The sequence below is a fragment of the Notechis scutatus genome, chromosome 1 (assembly GCF_049901735.1).
Source record: "Notechis scutatus isolate UNSWTSFEM ecotype Mainland chromosome 1, rNotScu1.2, whole genome shotgun sequence".
Lineage (NCBI taxonomy): Eukaryota > Metazoa > Chordata > Lepidosauria > Squamata > Elapidae > Notechis > Notechis scutatus.
Window position 1 is genome coordinate 19,377,645 of NC_142009.1, and position 19,431 is coordinate 19,397,075.

The 19,431-nt window shown below is 40.4% G+C and overlaps 1 protein-coding gene across 3 annotated transcripts in view; it reads left to right on the plus strand.

Moving 5' to 3' along the window:
* Positions 1–6,865: 6,865 nt before the first annotated feature.
* Positions 6,866–19,431, plus strand: part of MYL10 (myosin light chain 10) — a 41,245-nt gene continuing 28,679 nt past the window's right edge. Inside the window, exon 1 of one of the 3 annotated variants that reach the window (XM_087957677.1) lies at positions 6,866–6,984. In XM_087957677.1, coding sequence (XP_087813803.1) covers positions 6,907–6,984 — 78 coding nt within the window. In that variant the 5' untranslated portion in view covers positions 6,866–6,906. The remainder of the gene's footprint in view (positions 6,985–19,431) is intronic. The other 2 variants (XM_026672330.2, XM_087957680.1) reach the window with 2 other exon arrangements.

Consider the following 19,431-nt stretch of genomic DNA (forward strand, 5'->3'; position numbering starts at 1 on the left):
CCAATACAGAACCGTAGAATAGCAGCAATCAGTATGAAGATCACCAATCTTATATCTTTTGGATGGTGAGCTTCATAAGATTCCAGTGTGATTGTTCAGCATTTGATCTAGTCCCTGATGACTGTGAAACTCCAGTCCCACCACAGAGATGCCCCATGGCCTGTCAGAGTGCAGATTTCGTTGCCTGACCACAAAGTTCAAGTATTGTAATAGCAACTGCTAAGGAATTTGTGTATGTACTTATTCCAGAGATATGGTTTTTGGTGGTGGAACATAAGTGTTGTTTGGTCTTAGGATCTGGCTGTTAGAGGACTACCGATTTTGTTACAAAACTGCCTGGTTTGTAAGATAAGCGGGAGAGGACTTTGTAAACTTACTTTCCTCTTCTGGAAATTCTTTTATTAAGCATGAGGGAAAGAGCTTTGAAACATAATCCATTAGAATTTGCAACTGATTCCCACTCTCTTTCTCAGGAAGTGTGTCAAGATATATCTTTTTAAACATATGAGTTATTTTAATGACGTTTTTAATATGAATTATTGACATTTTCACATTTGCCACCATCGTATCAGGTTACATTGTCAGTCTATTTGGTTTGCATTCTACTCTTTTTCCTATATTAATCGAATGCAGCAGAAAAACAAGTAGAAATTCAATTAAAATAAATAATTATTCTATATAATGTAATAAGGGAAAACTTTTTCTATCTGGAAGCCACCTAAAATGTCCATCAAAACAAGGGTGCCTATAGAGTATCATTCTTTATACTCTTTGGTTCTTTTGGTCAAATTAAATTGTTCCATCTATAAATTCTTGACAATATTAGCCATCTGTCTCAAACATCAATAGCCAATGTGATGTAGCACATGCCATAATATCTTTATGTAGTTCCCCCCTTTTAATAAGAAAAAAATTACAGCCTATGAGGCAGCGGTGGGATCAGGGGTGGGATTCAAATTTTTAACAACTGGTTCTGTGGGCGTGGCTTGGTGGTCATGTGACTGGGTGGACATGGCTTGGTGGTCATGTTATTGGCTGGGTGTGGCCAACTCAATATCACTCACATCCAGGCACCATCTCCTCGCCTGGCCTCTCGTGACTGTGGGGATGCTGCAACAGTCGTAAGTGTGAAAAATGGTAATCAGTCACTTTTTTCAGTGCCATTATAACTTTGAATGGTCACTCCACCCAAGCAAAGTACCAGCAAAGGAGGGAGAAAAAACTCCAGAGACGTTCCTGAGACAGGAAGTCTAGTCCTGCCAAGAATGTAATAAGGGTTAACGGAGAGGCAGTTTCTGTAAGCAACACCAGAATGTTTCCTTCAGGCCTTCCTTGCAGGATTAGGCCAGTAATTTCTTCTAACAACTGATTCTCCGAACTGCTTAGAATGTTAACAACCGGTTCTAGCGAATAGGAGCGAACTGGTAGAATCCCACCCCGGGTGGGATCTTACCTGTTCCACTACCGGTTTGGTGATCATGCACACGTGCACACACACCTACGCGCATGTGCAGCTTTCCCCACATCAGCTGAGGCCTGCAGTGCCAATCAGCTGAGAGGATAAAGAAGAGAAAAGCACAGGGGCGGTTGGGAGGGAGGACCCTGAGGCTTTTTTTTTTTTTACTACCAGTTCGGTTGAACCGGTCTGAACCGGTAGCATACCACTACTGCTATGAGGGCTCCCTATTTTAATTAATGTAGCAGATACATTTTTTTCTAGAACAGGATCAGAATAAACCTCCATCATGGCTTTCATGAAGCTCAACCCACAGGTAATTGTGAAGATAAGATGTCTTATTATGTGTGTTTTTCGTGTTTAGCCACATGGTTTGGTTTTACTTAATGTGCTGTGTGAATCTAGCTCCTGATATTTGTAAAACCATTGTTTTAGAGGTGATCTTATTACACTGTTGAGTAAAGGTAGTCCTCAACTTATAACAGTTCATTTAGTGACCATTCAAAGTTACAATGGCACTAAAATGTGACTTATAACTATTTTTCATAGTTACGATCTTTGCCCCATGATCATGTGATCAAAATGCTTGGCAACTGGTTCATACTTATGACCGTTGCTGTGTCCCAAGGTCATCTGATCACCTTTTGCAACCTTCTGACAAGGAAAGTCAGTTGGGGAAGCCAGGCTCACTTCACAACCAGGTTACTAACTTATCCGTTGCAATGACTCACTTAACAACCGTGGCAAGAAAGGTTGTAAAATGGGGCAACACTCACTTAACAAATGTCTCACTTAGCAATAGAAATTTGGGGCTCAATCATTGTTGTAAGTTGAGATCTACCTGTATTTGATCCATCACATTCTATCCCAGGATGTAAGGAAGGAGCATTTGAGGATTATGTGGTGACTGGGTATTGGCATGTAAGAATGTCATCAAGGAATGATCACATCGTTTCAGGTAGGACACCGGTCAGTGTGTGCATTGCTTAAGGCATGTTGTTCAGCTATCCTGCGTTTTATTCCCTGTAGCTACCTGCTTGTGATTGCAAATAGATTTCCTACCCTGACCCAACATGGCATTCTACTGAGGCCACCTCGGATTATGTTCCCTTCCCTGGTGCTTATTTAAATTAGTTTGTTTTCCATCTTTTGACAGATTATCTTTTCTGATGGAGTGTAATGAGGTGTAAATAAGCAGAAGTGAGCTTCGAAGCTGAAAAGGAGCACTGGGTTTGTCAGGTTAGATACAGCAGTTCTGGGTCCACAGCAAAAGAGACAATCACAAATCAACAATTCATTGTTGGACACATGGAACCAAGTTGCCAAGGCAGTTGCGGTAGTGGTGGAATGCAGAATCTGTTAGGCCTGTCCTTGCCAGTTTCCTCAGGTGGTGTGTGTGTGTGTGTTTGTGTGTGTGTGTGTGTGCATTTCTATTAAAAAGGTAATAATGCAGCTTCTCCAGTGTCCTAAACTACCATTTCATATGGTGTAGTGCAGTGTTTCTCGACCTTGGCAACTTTCAGATAGGTGGACTTCAACTCCCAGAATTCTATGCTGGCTGGGGAATTCTGGGAAGTGAATTCCACCTATCTTAAAGTTGAGAAACATTCTAGAGCATTCTTGCTTTCAGCCATTGATTATGCTCCTGTTCAGAACTGAATTTTATTTTGCTCAAACATTTCAAAATGGCAATGACACAGCTGGCTGGGGAATTCTGGGAATTGAAGTCCACTGATCTTAAAATGGCCAAGGCTGAGGAATATTGGTGCAGTGTTTAATAAGTTGGACTGATAGTAGGGAGAACTGGGAGGACATCTAGCTTTTATCTCAAATGCTTCCTCAGTGAAATTGGGTTTATTTGGGTACATCACTTCAAGCTGCTGAACACAAGGCAAGATATAAAACTAAGAAATAGTTTTTGTGGTTAAGATCTTAGACTAGCCATGAGGAGACTCAAGTTCTTATCCTCCCTCAGCCATAGAACTTCACTAAATGATTGACTTTTTCTCAATACACCTTGCCTCATGCTGGTAGTGAATTACTTATTCATGTCTACCACTTTGCAATCAAAAATCAATCAATCATGGCAACTGTTATGAGATATGGATTTTGGTGTCCTTGGGAGTGTAGAATTAATTTCTGTTTTTAAAAAATCCTTTGTTATGGTCTTTGGACCCAAAAATACAACCAGAAAATATATAGATCTGTAATTATTAGTAATACTGTTTAAAAATAAATAAAATTACATAAAAGGCATTATTATAGTAGCTGTAACACAAATAGCAGTGGAAATCACAAAAAATGTGCTAAGCCTGGAAGCCTGAATAAAATTTCTCTGGCTTTAATTAAATTAGAATGATAGATAGTAAACATATATTTCAAAAAGTCAATCCACAGGATTTAAATTATTTTAAATTGTTAAAATATTTCTTTTGAATTGTTTATAGGTCTGTAAAAGCTAAGCAGGATATAACATCTTAAAAAAATAAGAAATAATAATCACATTTCTTCATGTGGGAGAAGTTCACAGGAATCAGAGAGCAGCATTAATTACTCATTGTCAGCTAAAGTTTTCAGAATTATTTCTCTTACATTAGAACATGGAAATCTGCCAGGAACAAAAAAAAAAGCCCAACATTGGAGAAAAATAAGGGTTTCCTATTTGAGGAGGGGTTGGATTAGAAGACCTCCAAGGTCCCTTCCAACTCCATTTTTCTGTTATCCTGTTATAATAGAACAAATCCTGAAACCTGGAATTTGGCAGATGATATTTTAAGTAAATATTAAGAGCCTTTTATCTTTGTGCATTTTTTTCTCTTCTTCCTCCACCGGGTCTTATAGGCAATTATTCGCTGAATCAGCTGTCCTTCTAATTAGCAGGTTGAATGATGGATATTCTTAGGGCAGGATAGATTAAATAAACATATGCCTTCCCTTTTTATAGGTATTAAAAAAATTCTCAGTTCTCCTTCTTTGAGTACTCCTGTGTTCAGGCTTGGAATTAGCTGTTAGTTTGAAGAATCCACACGGTGAAAGACAAAATATTTTACCAACAGAATTTCCACTGTGGAGATTTTAGAACTAAACAGGAATCAAAACTGAGTTAAATTATTTCTCACTATTGCACATATAAGATTCTTTAAATATAGGAATATCCATTTTTTATTTGACTGGTAGACACAATTTAAAGGAGGAGGCAATCGCACATGGGAATGGATTTAAAATATTTAATCCAGTTATTAAATAGAGAGATGACTATTTCTCATACATACAATAAATTTTAAACCTCTTCTATATGATTGAAATGATAAAATTACAATCCCATCCATTTCCTGGGGGCGGGTCAAAAAAAAAAATCAAGTTAGCAGCCCTGAGCATATAATCAAAGGTCTGCATCTTTTTACATGTGTTTCTTCTGAGGATGTCCCAGATTAAAATTTAAAAGCAGATATTCTAGATTGTATCAGAGGTTCGGGCCTTTTCTTTATGAATCTCTACATTGTCTTCAGTTGAAGGATTCTGGTTTTACATTCCAACAATATACGTGGCCAACGCCATAAAAAAGCAGAAAGAGATATTGATTTGCAGATAGTCCTTGATTTACAACCATTCATTTGGTGACTGTTAGAAGAGATCAAAATTTGGACACCTTGTACCTGGCTCATATTTATGATGGTTGCAATGCCCCATGGTCACGTGGTCCCTTTTTGCAGACTTCCGACAAGAAAAGTCAATGGGGAAGCTAAATTCACTTTAACAACTGATTCACTTGAGAACTGTGGCAAGAAAAGTCATAAAAATGGGGCAAGGTCCATTAAACTTCTTGTTTAGTTCTTGTTTAGCAACAAAAATTTTGGGCTCAGCTGGGATCGTAAGTCAAGGACTACCTGTAATTTTGTTCCCTAGCTTACACAATGTTGTCTCCAGGAGTTCTGTAATTGTGAACAAAGCAAGACAAAATTGATCATGGCAATTTAGAATGAGAAACTGAAGAGCACCATATTTGACCCATCGGTCTCGTTTTTTTCAAATAATTTGTCAAATAATAAAGGCAGGATTCAAATAAATAAATGTAAATAAATTTATTTCTTTTAAATAAAATAAATAAATAAAACTATTGAGGGATGATGGATTTCAAATCCATCAACTTTTTGGAGATTGTTTGATTATAACTTGGCCAGAAGTATGAACCCATCAGAAACCATAATAAAGGTGTGACAGAAAGCAAAAGACTATATTGATCTTCAAACATTAGGTTTTCTTTTGTAAAATAATTTAAGAAGCGAATCTTAGGTTTGTTGAGAATACTATTATGGAATGAATGTTTTTGTCTAACCTAGTGTTCTCCTGGGAAGATTAGACCAGTGTTTCTCAACCTTATTAATAAATGAGGCTTCCAGAATGTCTCAACCAATGTGAATATTGTAAAATATTGATTGCAGCTAGTTAAAATTATTCAGACATTTGACTCATTGGGTGCCAGTTTGTGTAGTTGGTTGAAGGTATCAGGCTAGAAAATAGGAGATCATTAGGCATGTGAAGCCAGCTGAATGAATTTGGGCCAATTAATCTCTCTCAACTTTAGGAAGCAGGCTACGGCCACTACTACCAATAAAAAGTTGCCAAAAAATCCTGCAGGGACCTGCAGGTCAGAGATGGTATTCAGCAGGTTCTGACCAGTTCTGGGGAATGGGTAGCAGAAATTTTGAGTAGTTCAGAGAACCAGCAAATACCGTCTCTGACTGGCCCCACCCCCGTCTATTCTCTGCCTCCCAAGTCCCAGCTGATCGGCTGAGTCTTCTTTGGTTGCCCTGCACAGGAGAACGGAGCTGGAAAGCAGGTTAGTGGGGTGGGGGAGGGAATGGGATTTTTCAATAACCTTCCCCCAGGAGTGGGAAGGGAATGGAGATTTTGCAGTATCCTTCCCCTACCACACCCACCAAGCCACACCACATCTACCAAGCCAGGTCCACAGAACCGGTAGTAATTTTTTTTGAATCCCACCACTGCTGCAGCTAGTCCATCGCAGTCATGATTGACTTGACAGAGAGTTTAATTTTTGTCTCATTAGTTTAATAGCAGTAAAATATGAGTAATCCTAGATCCAATCGACCAGCCGGAATGTATAGATTCACGGTTGAAAATAATCCAATTTCACTTAGTGTCCTGTGTTATTTTATTTTAGTGTCCTGTGATAATCCTTCTGTTCTGGAAATCCGGGTGGTTAAAAAAAAAATACCAGAAGGATTGATGCACCTGGAAAAGATTTTCAGCCTCTCCCCCTGTGGTCTCAGCTTTCCTGTTCTACTTACATGCTGAGTTAATTTGAGGAAAACAAAGCTCCCAACAAGTGGGATATGTGTGGAATGGTGCTGAGATCCAGTTGCAACCATCCCTAATCTTGCATCTATTGTCTAAACTTGGAGTGGGCATATTTTTACTCCAGAATAATGCTATATATAAAAACACAACAGGCATTTGGTGGGTTGGTTGTCAAGTTGTCAGAGAAAGGAAAGACATTCATTATGGTAAGATCCTTCTTTCCTTCCCCTTCCCTTCTGCGTGATCTTCTTTTTCCCACAAGCAATTTCCTTCCTTCCTTCCTTCCTTCCTTCGTTATGGAATCATATAGGGGTACTTCAGGCTACCTTCTGGACTTTTCAGCTTCCTGGATGAGTTAGAAATCACCAGGATTTCAATTTATATAGGCAGGATTTTTACTTGTTCCTTGCTATGAATTTCACTTTTCACTATGACAGCCAAAGTATGTATATTTATTTATTCAGCGTATGGCAAATACATGGACTTGTAGTGGTTCAAATGTTAATGTCCAGTCCACCCAGCCTATTCAAGGACATTCAAGTATGTATGCATAGATCCTGGGATGATAGACAAGTTCTAGGCATTGCTTTTCAATTAAAGAGGGTAAAGAATTTCTTTGATTGAATGAATTACAATGATCCTAAATATGAGAACGGCTTTATTAATATTGAGTGCACTGCAATCATTCTAAATATATTAGCTACAGCTGTAATGTAAAGATAGTATTTAGTAATGCTAATTTTAATTGAAAGAAGAATGCAATCTATTTCATCTTAGTGCAAGAATGTGCTTTTAAGCAGCATGCCACATTGGCAGGAACCATTTAAGGGTTGGGAGGGGCAGGCTTCAGAATTCTTTCGTGGTTGGTGTGAAGGGAATATTGGTGGTTTGTCCTTTGTATTTCCCATTGTTTGCTCCCATCATCGATCTACTTGCTTGACCTCTATCCAGAATTCAGATGGCTGTAATTTAGTGCATTACAATATTACCTGAATGCTTTTGGGGAAGGAGGTTAAAAGAAAAATGGAAAATGGTAAGCTTGAAGAAAGAATTTACAGAAGGTCATGAAGATGCTCGCCTAATGATTGTGATAACTAGGATTAATAGTGCCCTGCTGAACACATCTCCAGCAGAGGTGGTATTCAGCAGGTTCTGACCAGTTCTTGAGAACCGGTAGCGGAAATTTTGAGTAGTTCAGAGAATTGGCAAATGCCACCTCTGACTGGAGATTTTACAGTATCCTTCCCCTGCCACGCCCACCAAGCCATGGCCACAGAACCGGCAGTAAAAATATTTGAATCCCACCACTGCTCCCCAGGCTCCAGAGGTTTCCCTCAAGCCTCCGGGAGGGTGAAAATGGCCTCCCCCGGGCTCCAGAGGCCCTCTAGTCGCTGGAAACGCCCATTTCCATCCTTCTGGAGCCTCCAGGAGGCCCGTTTTTCACCCTCTCTGAGCCTCTGTGTGGGCCCTGTACTTACCCGGCATCCAAAACAAGCTGTGTGGGGACTCCTTGGCAGGGTGGGGTTGGACAGGGCAGGGTTGGGTAGAGTGGGACGGGGCCAGCCAGGAGTGGGATTTGCCGGTTCATCGAACTGCGCAGAATCTTAGCTAGAGGATTTGCGTGAACCCGTGCGAACCTGTAGCAGCCTATCCCTGGCAAGAATCCAAGGCTAATCTAAAATAGTTTTCTTATTTGAGCTTGAAGGAACAAAGTCTCCCCTCCCTTACAGTCCCCCAAATCACCTAACCTCTGATGTGGAGAAGCCCACAGACCTGTATATGACTTTCAACAATTTCATACTTAAAAGCAGGGATGGGATTCTACTGGTTCAGCTCGGTTCAGCCAAACTGGTAACTCCAAGGATCATCTGTGAGCAAACTGGTTGGTTCCGATGATCAGCTGTTGGGCACGCCCATCTGCCCCAGCTCTATTCTGACCTTTATTTCCAGGTTTTCAAGCTCAGCTGCTTCGCGTGGCACAGCGGATTGCCACGTGTCAACTGTTTAACACACAGGGAGGTTGCAGGATTTCAGGAGAAGGTCAGTAGCAAGCCCTGTGTACACATGCAAAGCACGTGTTTGGCGTGCGCACGCACAAAGTGCGCACTCACCAAACCAGTTGTTACACTGGTTGAATCACACCCCTGCTTAAAAGTAGTGTATTTTTCATGATATAGACATCCGTTGCCTTCCACCTTATCCTGCCTAATAGCAGGTCTTCTCCTGCAACTACAGTTTCCAATTACAATATGTTAAAAAGCACATTCTTTGTTCTGATTAGTTACAAGCAAACATTATGTACTTGCACCTGATAACCACGGCCTTGCTTCTGCATTTGGGTGATAAAAATATGAACCTTCCAAGCCTGGGAGATTGGCATCAGCAGCTGCTTCTTATCACATCATCACAGATGTCAGATGGGTGGAAATCAAAAGAAACCAGATCTGTTAACTATTGGCATCAAGGCTGTGCAATCCTGTTCCCTCTTGTGCTACCTTTGCTATTAATAGATATTCTACTTTTCTTCCAACAAGCTCAAAAAACATTCTTATAATAATGCTTAAAGAAAGAAAGTAACTTTCTCAGGAAGTCTCTTGATTGTTTGAATCTGGAATTCTGCATTACTTGCCAGGCAGGGCAATTACTATACCTTGCTAATCTATTGCTTTAATCTAGAAGTCTCCAAACTCTACATCTTATTAACCCCCTTCATGAAGTATAATATGAAATAATTTGGGGTCTCATACTTCATGAAACACTTCATGAAATATTATAGGGTCTCCTGCCTGAGCAGCGGGTTGGACTAGAAGACTTATATTTGATGGGCTGCCACAGAGAGGAAGGGGTCAAGCTATTTTCCAAGGCACCTGAAGGCCAGACAAGGAATAATGGATAGAAATGGATCAAGGAGAGATTCAACCTAGCAATAAGGAGAAATTTTCTGACACAACAATCAACCAGTGGAACAGAAGTTGCCTTCAGAAGTTGTGGGAGCTTCATCACTGGAGGCTTTCAAGAAGAGATTGGACTGCCACCTGTCAGAAATGGTGTAGGGTTTCCTGCTTGGGTGGGGCGGGGGGGTTGGACTAGATGACCTACAAGGTCCCTTCCAACTCTGTTGATCTGTTAAATCTATTAAACCTCCAAGGTCCCCTCCTACTCAGATTCTATTCTGTTCTGTTTTGTTTTAGTTTATTAACCCTCAAACCAGAGGTGGTATTCAGCAGGTTCTGACTAGTTCTGGAGAACCGATAGAAGAAATTTTGAGTAGTTTGGAGAACTGGTAAATCCCACCTTTGACTGGAGATTTTACAGTATCCCTTCTCTGCCATGCTTACTAAGCCATGCTCAGATACCGGTAGTAAAAAAAATTGAATCCTACTACAACCTCAAATGTTTATTGTATGCAAATAATTTAATAAATATTATTTTAATTAATGGTCTATGAATAATAATGATCAACCTCTTGGATGATCCCATCACCTCTGCTTTAAACATTCATATTATTGCTTCATGTTTTATTTTCTTTCCAATTTTAAATTAAATTTCATCTTTGTTCCTTTGGCTTCGGAACCACCGTTATGGTTTTAATTAATATATGGACATCTATATGTACAGGCAGTCCTTGCTTAACAACTACTTGATTAGTGACCAACTCAAGTTATGACATGGATTCAAAGTTCCGATGGCTGCTGGCACCCACATCCCACATTCACACAATTGCATTCTGGGTATTTGGCAATCAGCCTGCATTTGGTGGCACAGTGATTAGAATGCAGTATTGCAGGCTGACTCTGCTCACTGCCAGGAGTTCGATCCTGACCGGCGCAAGCCCTCCATCCTTCCAAGGTCAGTAAAATGAGGACCCAGATTGTTGGGGGCAATAGGCTAACTCTGTAAACCACTCAGGGCTGAAAAGCACTATGGAGTAATATATAAGTCTAAGTGCTATTGCTATTTACAGCCGTTTGCAGCATCCTTCAGTTACATGATCACGATTTATGACTTTTTTTGCTGGAAATCAATGCTTACTTCTTGTTTCTGGCAAAAAAACCATCAGTGGACAGTAGGTTCATTTAATGACTATGGTGTTCACTTAACAACAATCGTGTTTACTTAATGACTCCTGTGGTTGTTTAATGATCGCCAGTAAAAAATTGGTCATGTGATGATGACCCACTTAATGACTGGCATGATGTCCTGATTCCAGGCTCCAATACAATTATAAGTCTAGAACTAATTGTAGATGGAGAGGACAAGTCAAAAAATCAAGACAGCAGATAAAAAAGAGGTGAGGCTTCAAATGCACAGTTGAATTCCTATCCTGACTTCTTCACATCCTCCACACACAACCTCCCTAGCTCTAATAGAAAGGTGGCATAGCAAAATTTTTAGACTTCTCAGTGGTTTAGTGCATCTTACTTACATACCAAGCTGGTGGTATGTAGATAACAATATACTGGCTTGCATGGTTGTGTCTATATGAGAAATGCTAGCTTGCAACAGAAGAACTTGTGCAGTAAAACTGGGTTTTGGCCGCATTTGTGGCGTATTGGCCAAGCTGTGGCCAAACTGATGGGTCCTGTTCTCGCTGGTCGTGGAGAAGGTTGTGTGTGGCAGAGATACGCTTTCTCTATTCTACTGCGAAAACCTGAATGGGTCAAAGCCATGATGGACAGTGGAGGTCCATATCTCGGAGCCGATCTGATAAAGAATATACCAAATGGAAGAGTATGTCTTGGAATGTCAGAGAAGTCAGAATAACAGAATAACAGAGTTGGAAGGGAACTTGGAAGTTTTCTATCTAGTCCAACTCCCTGTTCAGGCAGGAAAACTCTATACTATTCCAGGCAAATGATTGTCTCATCTCTTCTTAAAAACCTCCAGTGTTGGAGCACCCACAACCTTTGGAGTCAGGTTAATGATAAAGAATATTAATTCATAAAGAAAATGAAAAATAATATGGAGAGGAATGGTGCATGAAGATGGTGATTATGCTTCTTTTTCTTTTTTTAAATCGTATGCCTCTCATTCCCTCGCCTTATTTATCAGTCCTTTCTTGTGCTCTGCAAAACATTCTAAAGAGAAATAACTATGTATATAGGTAAGTATGTTTGGATTATGACTGCCTAGATTGATGATGATGATCATCGTCTGAAATACCTCTGAGAAGCATTAGAAGGAATTTAAAATAGTGGAAGGGAAGGGGGTGGCTGGGTGGGTGGGAGCAACCAGACCTAACCTCAAATAATGATGGCAATATCCTTAATGAAAGCAACTGAGATCGTCTACACATAAGAAACCGTGCAATTATGCTAAATGAACTCTGCAGAAAAGCTGTGCCCCATCCCTTACCTTTTTATGATGTCTTTAAAAATGTATTAAAATTATGGAGGTTCAATAACAGTAGCATCATTAATGGTTTACTGGAGACAATGTGCTACAGTCAGGAATAATATAGCCATAATTACAAGGGAATAGTCACTCACAAGACAGAAAAGCGCATGGGGAAATAATAGCAGACTACATAAATACAGGTAGTCCTTGACTTACAGCCATTCATTTAGCAACCATTCAAAGTTACAAAGTCACTGAAAATAGTGACTTATGACTAGTCTTTCCACTTAAGAGCTGTGGTGTCACACATTGGTTAGAAGTAGTATTGCAGGCTAACTCTGCCTACAGCCTGGAGTTCGATCCTGATAGGCTTGAGGTTGACTCAGCCTTCTGTTCTTCTAAAGTGGGTAAAATGAAGAGCAGATTGTTGGGGGCAATATGCTGACATTGTAAACCACTGAGAGAGTGCTGTAAAATGGTGGCCCCCAACCTTTTGGGCACCAGAGACCAGTTCTGTGGAAAGAGATTTTTCTGCAGACCGGAGGGAGTATGGTTTCATGGGCTGCCTGTATCCTACACACGGGACTTTGCTTGTTTGTGTGGACCAGTTTCTGCCATGCTGCGGACCAGTGCCGGTTCATGGACCAGGGATTGGAGACCCCTGCGGTAAAGCACTATGAAATGTAAGTGCTATTGCTGTTAATGACTGCTACAGCATCCTCATGGTCAGGTGATCAAAATTTGGGTGCTTGGCAACCTGCATGTATTTACAATAGTTGCAGCATCCCAGGGTCACATGATCACCATTTGTGATTTTCTCAGATGGCTTCGAACAAGCAAAGTCAATGTGGGAGGCCCAATTTCTTAACAACCATGTGAATCTCTTAACAACAATGGTGATTTGCTTGGAATTGTGGCAAAAAAAAGTTGTAAAATTGGGCATGGATCACTTAACCTTCAGGCTTATCAATGGAGGTTCTGGTCTCAATTGCGGATGTAGGTTGAGAACTACCTGTATTGGTATGTCAGGCTGAATGGTACAATACAGGCCTGGTCTTTCCCAAGAATATCTTCCTTTTCTTCTGGAAAAGTTCTGGAAGAAACCAGGATGTGTACCTGTGCTTCTTCTTTCCAGGCTTAGAGTGAATTAAGGGTACCCTAATGGAATTTTAGCATTCCCACATCACACAGCTATTGCTTTTTGGATCATCCTTGCTGAAAGCTCTTTTCACTTTCATGCTGGGATAAATATTAGCAGAATATGGAGCTAAAGTAAGATGTCAAGACATCATCTCAAGATGTCATGAGAATAAAACTCTCTGAACAGTGGTACCTCGTTACTCATCGTTAATTGGTCCTGGGAGGCACAATGAGTACCAAAAATGATAAGTACCAAATGTACTCAAGGAAAAACTAAGTCCAGTTGCCTTTTGAAAAAGCACCTTTGGAACAACCTTGACCTGGGTGACTGAGAATCTCCATAGATGATGAGTACCAAACACATTTTTCTCGTAAGGAATAATGTAGTGAGTCACAAGGCAGCCAACACCAACGAATTCTAGCTTGTGCATTGAGTAGCAAACAAACAATCAGTACTGGGATAAAATGTTCATGTCAAAATGCATTGAGTATCAAATTTGATGAATTTCAAAGCTGTCAAATACCAAGGGACCACTGGATTAGCAATATTATGTAGGCCAGGTTCCTAACACCACCTTCTAGAGAACAGAGGTGTCTTAAGTGTTGTCCCTGCAATCAAAGTTCACAGCATGGCAGAACAAATTTATGGAGGAAATTTGATTTATTACTGGCTACTAAATGTGTAACTTAATGGATTCACCATGTTCTGAGTATTTTAAGTAGTTTTTATATTTGTCTTTGTAACTGTATTCTGGACAACACACCCCGAGAGATCCAGTGGAGGGATTAAAATAATTTAATGACCAGTTCGCCCAGAGTCAAGTTGGTGGTTGTGGGAGGTGTAGCCCATCCCTGTTCTCCAGCTCCGCTGCACATGCGGGACAAGCCTCCTCCAATGGTCAACCTGACCCTGGGTGAACAGATTGTTAAATTATTACCCCCCATCAAAATGGATCCTGGATGCTGTGCTGCTATGGAGAAATGAGAAATGGAGCAGCTGGCATGAGGGAAGGAGGAGGAGCAGGGAGAAGAAAGAGGGAAGGCAGCCTTTTCCTTCCCTCACGCTGGCCGCTCCATTGCCCGTTTCTCCATTGTAGTGCAGCACCCAGGATCGACTTTGATAGTGGAGGGAGGGTAATTTAACAACCGGTTCATGTGAACCAGTGTGAACCAGCTGAATCCCACCACTGCAGTAGGGCCTATCTTATGGATCCTTGGTTCTATTTTCTGAGAATTTCTATAAAAATGAATCTTCATTCTAGTGAACAATTCCCTGGTTTCCAGCAAAACTGAAGGATTTTTTTTTCTTTCAGACATCCAAATCCCCCCACCTCACCAAGTGCTTTGATGCTGAAAAAATGCTGCAGAAATCCCAAAGCAAAACCTTTTTCCAGCCTTGAACACCCATCCGTCACTTCAGAGGAATCTGTTGTGACATCATAAACTGAGACACTCGGATTAGATTTATCATCTAATTATAGCAGGACTGGAAAAAAAAGAAGAACTTTTTTTTTTCAAAAAATGATCAGAGGTATGGAATGCTGTCCATAAAAGGAAGGCATCAAAGCATGGCAGTGTATTGGATTAAAAAGGAATCCCGTGGGAGAGAAACTCCTAGGTACATTAATGGCATTTTTCTAAGCAGGCACAGAGAGCGCCTGCAAGCCACCAATTGCCTCCCAGAAATCTTGAATCTGGAGCTGCTGAGAATTGTAGTTTTCACAAGCCCCTGGAGAGCCACAAATTGAAAAGGAATGCTTTTCAGTTCAGTTTATAAAATAAAATGGTGAAATGCTGGAAAAAAGATGTTGCAGCAGAGAAAAATGTCCACTGGATCAAACTCTAGATGTTATACTCTAGTCCAATGTTTCTCAACCTTAGCAACTTTTAAGATATTTGGACTTCAACTCCCAGAATTCTTCAGTTAGCATGGCTTCTTCAGCCCGGTCTGGCTGAGGAATTCTGGAAGAAAGTCTTAACTCCCAGAATCTTAAAGTTGCTAAGGTTGAGAAACATTGCTGAGGTCCATCTTCTTCCCTGCTGATGTTCTTCAGGAGTACTGAGTGTCGTTTCCCTGTCGCTCCCAGAAAGATGATCTAGTTATCATTTTGCTGCTTGCAGTTGCCAGCCAGATGCCTTCAAGAAATTGATCACCAGAACAAGAAACTCAGCTCTAATGTTCCTTCTTCCGAAATTATAGTTCAGAGATAGTTTCAAGTTTCTCTTGATGCAACCTAAAACTGCATTTGCCTCCCCCCCGCCCCCGGCTGTATCATACTACATTTGGTTTGCAATTAATTACTAATCCATATATTTTTCATGAATACTCTGAATTGTCATTCATTCTACATACACATACATACATACACGCTTAACATTTGCTTCTTAAGAGAAGTCTCTATTAAATATCATTCTTAAATTTCAGCCTTTTCAATATTGTTCCAGATTTTATTTCTGCCTTCTACCACATTTGGCTATACCATTCAAAAAATTTTTGCCATTGTGCCACTGAGACAATGAGCATTTGGCAGTCTCTTTATACAAGTTATTAATAAAAATATTGAAGGTTAAAGAATTCAGACCTGATCTTTATGTCACCCCACTAAATACTTATTTCCAATTTGATAAGGAACCATTGGTTTGTAATTAACCATTTGTGCATGATTTTAAACCTGCTATGATTTTGAAAGTGCTATGTACTTGCACAGAGCCAGTTTAGTGTAGTAGTGAAGGCACTGGCTAGAGGAGTTCTAGTTCTGCCTTAGGCTCAAAGCCAGCTGGATGACTTTGAATCAGTCATTCCCTTGTAACCCTAAGAATCACTTCTGAAAAATCTTGCTAGGAAAACCAAAGGGACTAGTCCAGTGGTGGGATTCAATTTTTTTTACTACCAGTTCTGTGGGCGTGGCTTGGTGGGTGTGGTGTGGCTTGGTGGGTGTGGCTTGGTGGCCATGGCAGGGGAAGGGTACTGCAAAATCCCATTCCCTCCCACCCCACTAACCTGCTTTCCAGCTCTGTTCTCATGTGCAGGACAACAAAAGAAGAACCAGCCAATCTGCTGGGACTCGGGAGGCAGAGAATAGATGGGGGCGGGGCCAGTCAGAGGTGGTATTTCGAACTACTCAAAATTTCCGCTACCGGTTCTCCAGAACTGGTCAGAACCTGCTGAATACCACCTCTGGACTAGTCCAGGCAGTCTCCAAGAGTCAACAGTGGCTTTAAAGCATTAAAAAAAAGTATTGCAGCTACACATAATTGTCATGTCATCCAGTCCTAGTATACTAATTAGAGTGTCATGGAGGTTTTTTTTAAAAAAAAATCAAATACACTGCTAAAATCAAGTTTTATTATGCTTACCATGTTCCCATAATTGTTTAGAACTTATAAGTTCTGTAAATGAGAAAAGGTTAATCTGGCAAGATATGTTCTTGATTAATACATCCTAGTAATTACTGTATTATTTTTAAGGAGCTTATAGATCATGAAATTTCACTAATTGGCTTCCAGGTTCTAAATCAAAATTAAAAACAAAGATGGAAATCTTGCAGATTTCAAATTCAGTCCATGACATTGTCAGGTAGGACTGGGAAAGTTCTGCTTTGAAAGCTTGCAAAGCCATGGGTGATACTGACTTTGTGTGAAACAGCTCTAACCTATATTCCTCTTTTCTAGATTCTTTCGTAATCCTGATCTTTGAGATATATGTTTAGTCTTGGTAATCAGACCTCTTCTTGTTGTGTCATGAATGACACCTACATGATAAACCTTTGGGGAAAAGTCCCAAAGGTGCTTTTTCAAGAGGCAACTGGACTTTCTGGTTTGTCTTTGAAGACAAATTGAAGAAGCTATTTGGATGAGAAGCGAAATGTCTTCAAAGAAAAACCAAGGAAAGTCCAGTTGCTTCTTGAAAAAGCACCTTTGGGACAACCATGACCTGGATGACTGAGAATCTCCATAGACACTTTGGGGCAAAGGTCAAAATCAGTGGTGGGATTCAATTTTTTTTACTACCGGTTCTGTGGGCATGACTTGATGGGTGTGGTGTGGCTTGGTGGGCGTGGTAGGGGAAGGATACTGCAAAATCTCCATCCCCTTCCCACTCCAGGGGAAGGATACTGTAAAATCCCCATTCTTTCCCCACCTCATTAACCTGCTTTCCAGGCCCATTCTCCTGTGCAGGGTAACAAAAGAAAACCCAGTCGATCAGCTGGGACTCGGGAGGCAGAGAATAGATGGATATAGGTGGTATTCCAAACTACTTAAAATTTCCGCTACCAGTTCTCTGAACTACTCAAAATTTCCGCTACCAGTTCTCCAGAGCTGGTCAGAACCTGTTGAATAGCACCTCTGGTCAAAATGGGTTCAGAGCAGTGGCATCCACATGTGGTAGGAGTGGTTATGTCAAATGAGTCAGTCTGACAAAAGCAGTTTTATGCCAGCACATTCACAAAGATTTTTGTGCCTCTCTCGTGATTTCACAAGCTCGTGGTCTACCAGTACAAATCAGAGGTTCTCTGCTTAGAAGGACCATTCTCTTCTAAGCCTTCAGACAACTGGACTCTTTTATAACGGAGAGTCCTCCTGTACTGTATCTTGGTCTCCAGTGACAGAAAAGTGCGTCCAGCACATTTGCTTTTGATCCTTTTTTCTTTTGTACTTGTTCTCACCCAATTTGAAGGCAAGGAACTTGATGGCAAGGGACATCTCTCTTTCAAAGGAGCAAAGAATTTCAGAGGAATTCTTATGGCAGATGGCATTCTTGTATTTGTTGGGACGTGGTGGCTCAGCGGCTAAGACACTGAGCTTCAGTGGCTAAGACACTGAGCTTGTCAATCAGAAAAGTTGGCAGTTTGGTGGTTCGAATCCCTAGCACTGCGTAATGGAGTGAGCTCCCGTTATTTGTCCCAGCTTCTGCCAACCTAACAGTTCAAAAGCATGTAAAAATACAAATAGAAAAATAGGGACCACTTTGGTGGGAAGGTAACAGCGTTCTGTGCACCTTTGGCATTTAGTGATGCCATCCACATGACCATGGAAATGTCTTTGGACAGCGCTGGCTCTTCGGCTTTGAAACAGAGATGAGCACTGCCCCCTAAACGACTAGCACGTATGTATGTGGGAAACCTTTACCTTTATTCTTGTATTTAGTTCTGTCCACCTCCAAGAACATTATGGGAATGTTCAACCACCTACAGCCTCTCTCACTTCCCATATTTTCATTACAGGTAGTCTTCCTCAACAGTTCATTTAGTGACTGTTACTTTATGTGAAGTTACTTTACTTTAGTGAAGTTACTTTATGACTGTTTTTCACATTTACAACCATTGCAGATCCCCATGGTCACATGACCCAATTCCGATGCTTGGTAACTGACTCCTATTTATGGCGATGGCCGTGTCCCAGGCTCACGTGGTCACCTTTTGTGATCTTTTGATAAGCAACATCAATGGGGAGGCCAGATTCACTTAACAGCCGTGTTGCTAACTTAACAACTGCAATGGTTCACTTACCAACTACAGTAAGAAAGGTCATAACAATGGGGCAAAACTCACTTAACAAATGTTTCACTTAGCAATGGAAATTTTGGGCTCAATTGTCATAAATCGAGGACTACCTGTAATTCCCCCGCAAAAGACAGGGCAAGACAACTCCTTCAATGAGCTATTCCAACCGTAGTGCTTTGCCTTTGAGAAGTTGTTGGAGAATTCTTTCTTCTCCCCCAAAGTAATTGGGAGAAAGCATTCTAACTTAGTGGAGAATTTTGAAACGCTATTTTTGCTTCTCTCTGAATAACTTTACAAAGGACCCAAACTTTTTTTTGACTGGCAGAAAAATACATAGTGGAGCTTAATTTTAGATATTTAAAGAAATGTCTGCAAAGTGAGCTGGAGGCTAATAGGTCATCATATAAAGGAAATAAAGTTTTGTCTTTTAATGAACTTTTTAAAAAACAATTGTCCGCCTCATTTGGAACCAATTTTGCATTGTGAGAGATGAAATTAAATCCTCCTTTTTTCCCAACTGGAATTAAAGATCTTTTAAAAAAATATTCTTTTTGCATAACAAAAAAAGAGAGTAATTTAAAAAAAAAAACGGACATCAGAGGGAAAAATGCATCAGAAAAAAAAATATATAGAAATGTTCAAATATATGTTTGTAAATGCATATGAGATCTT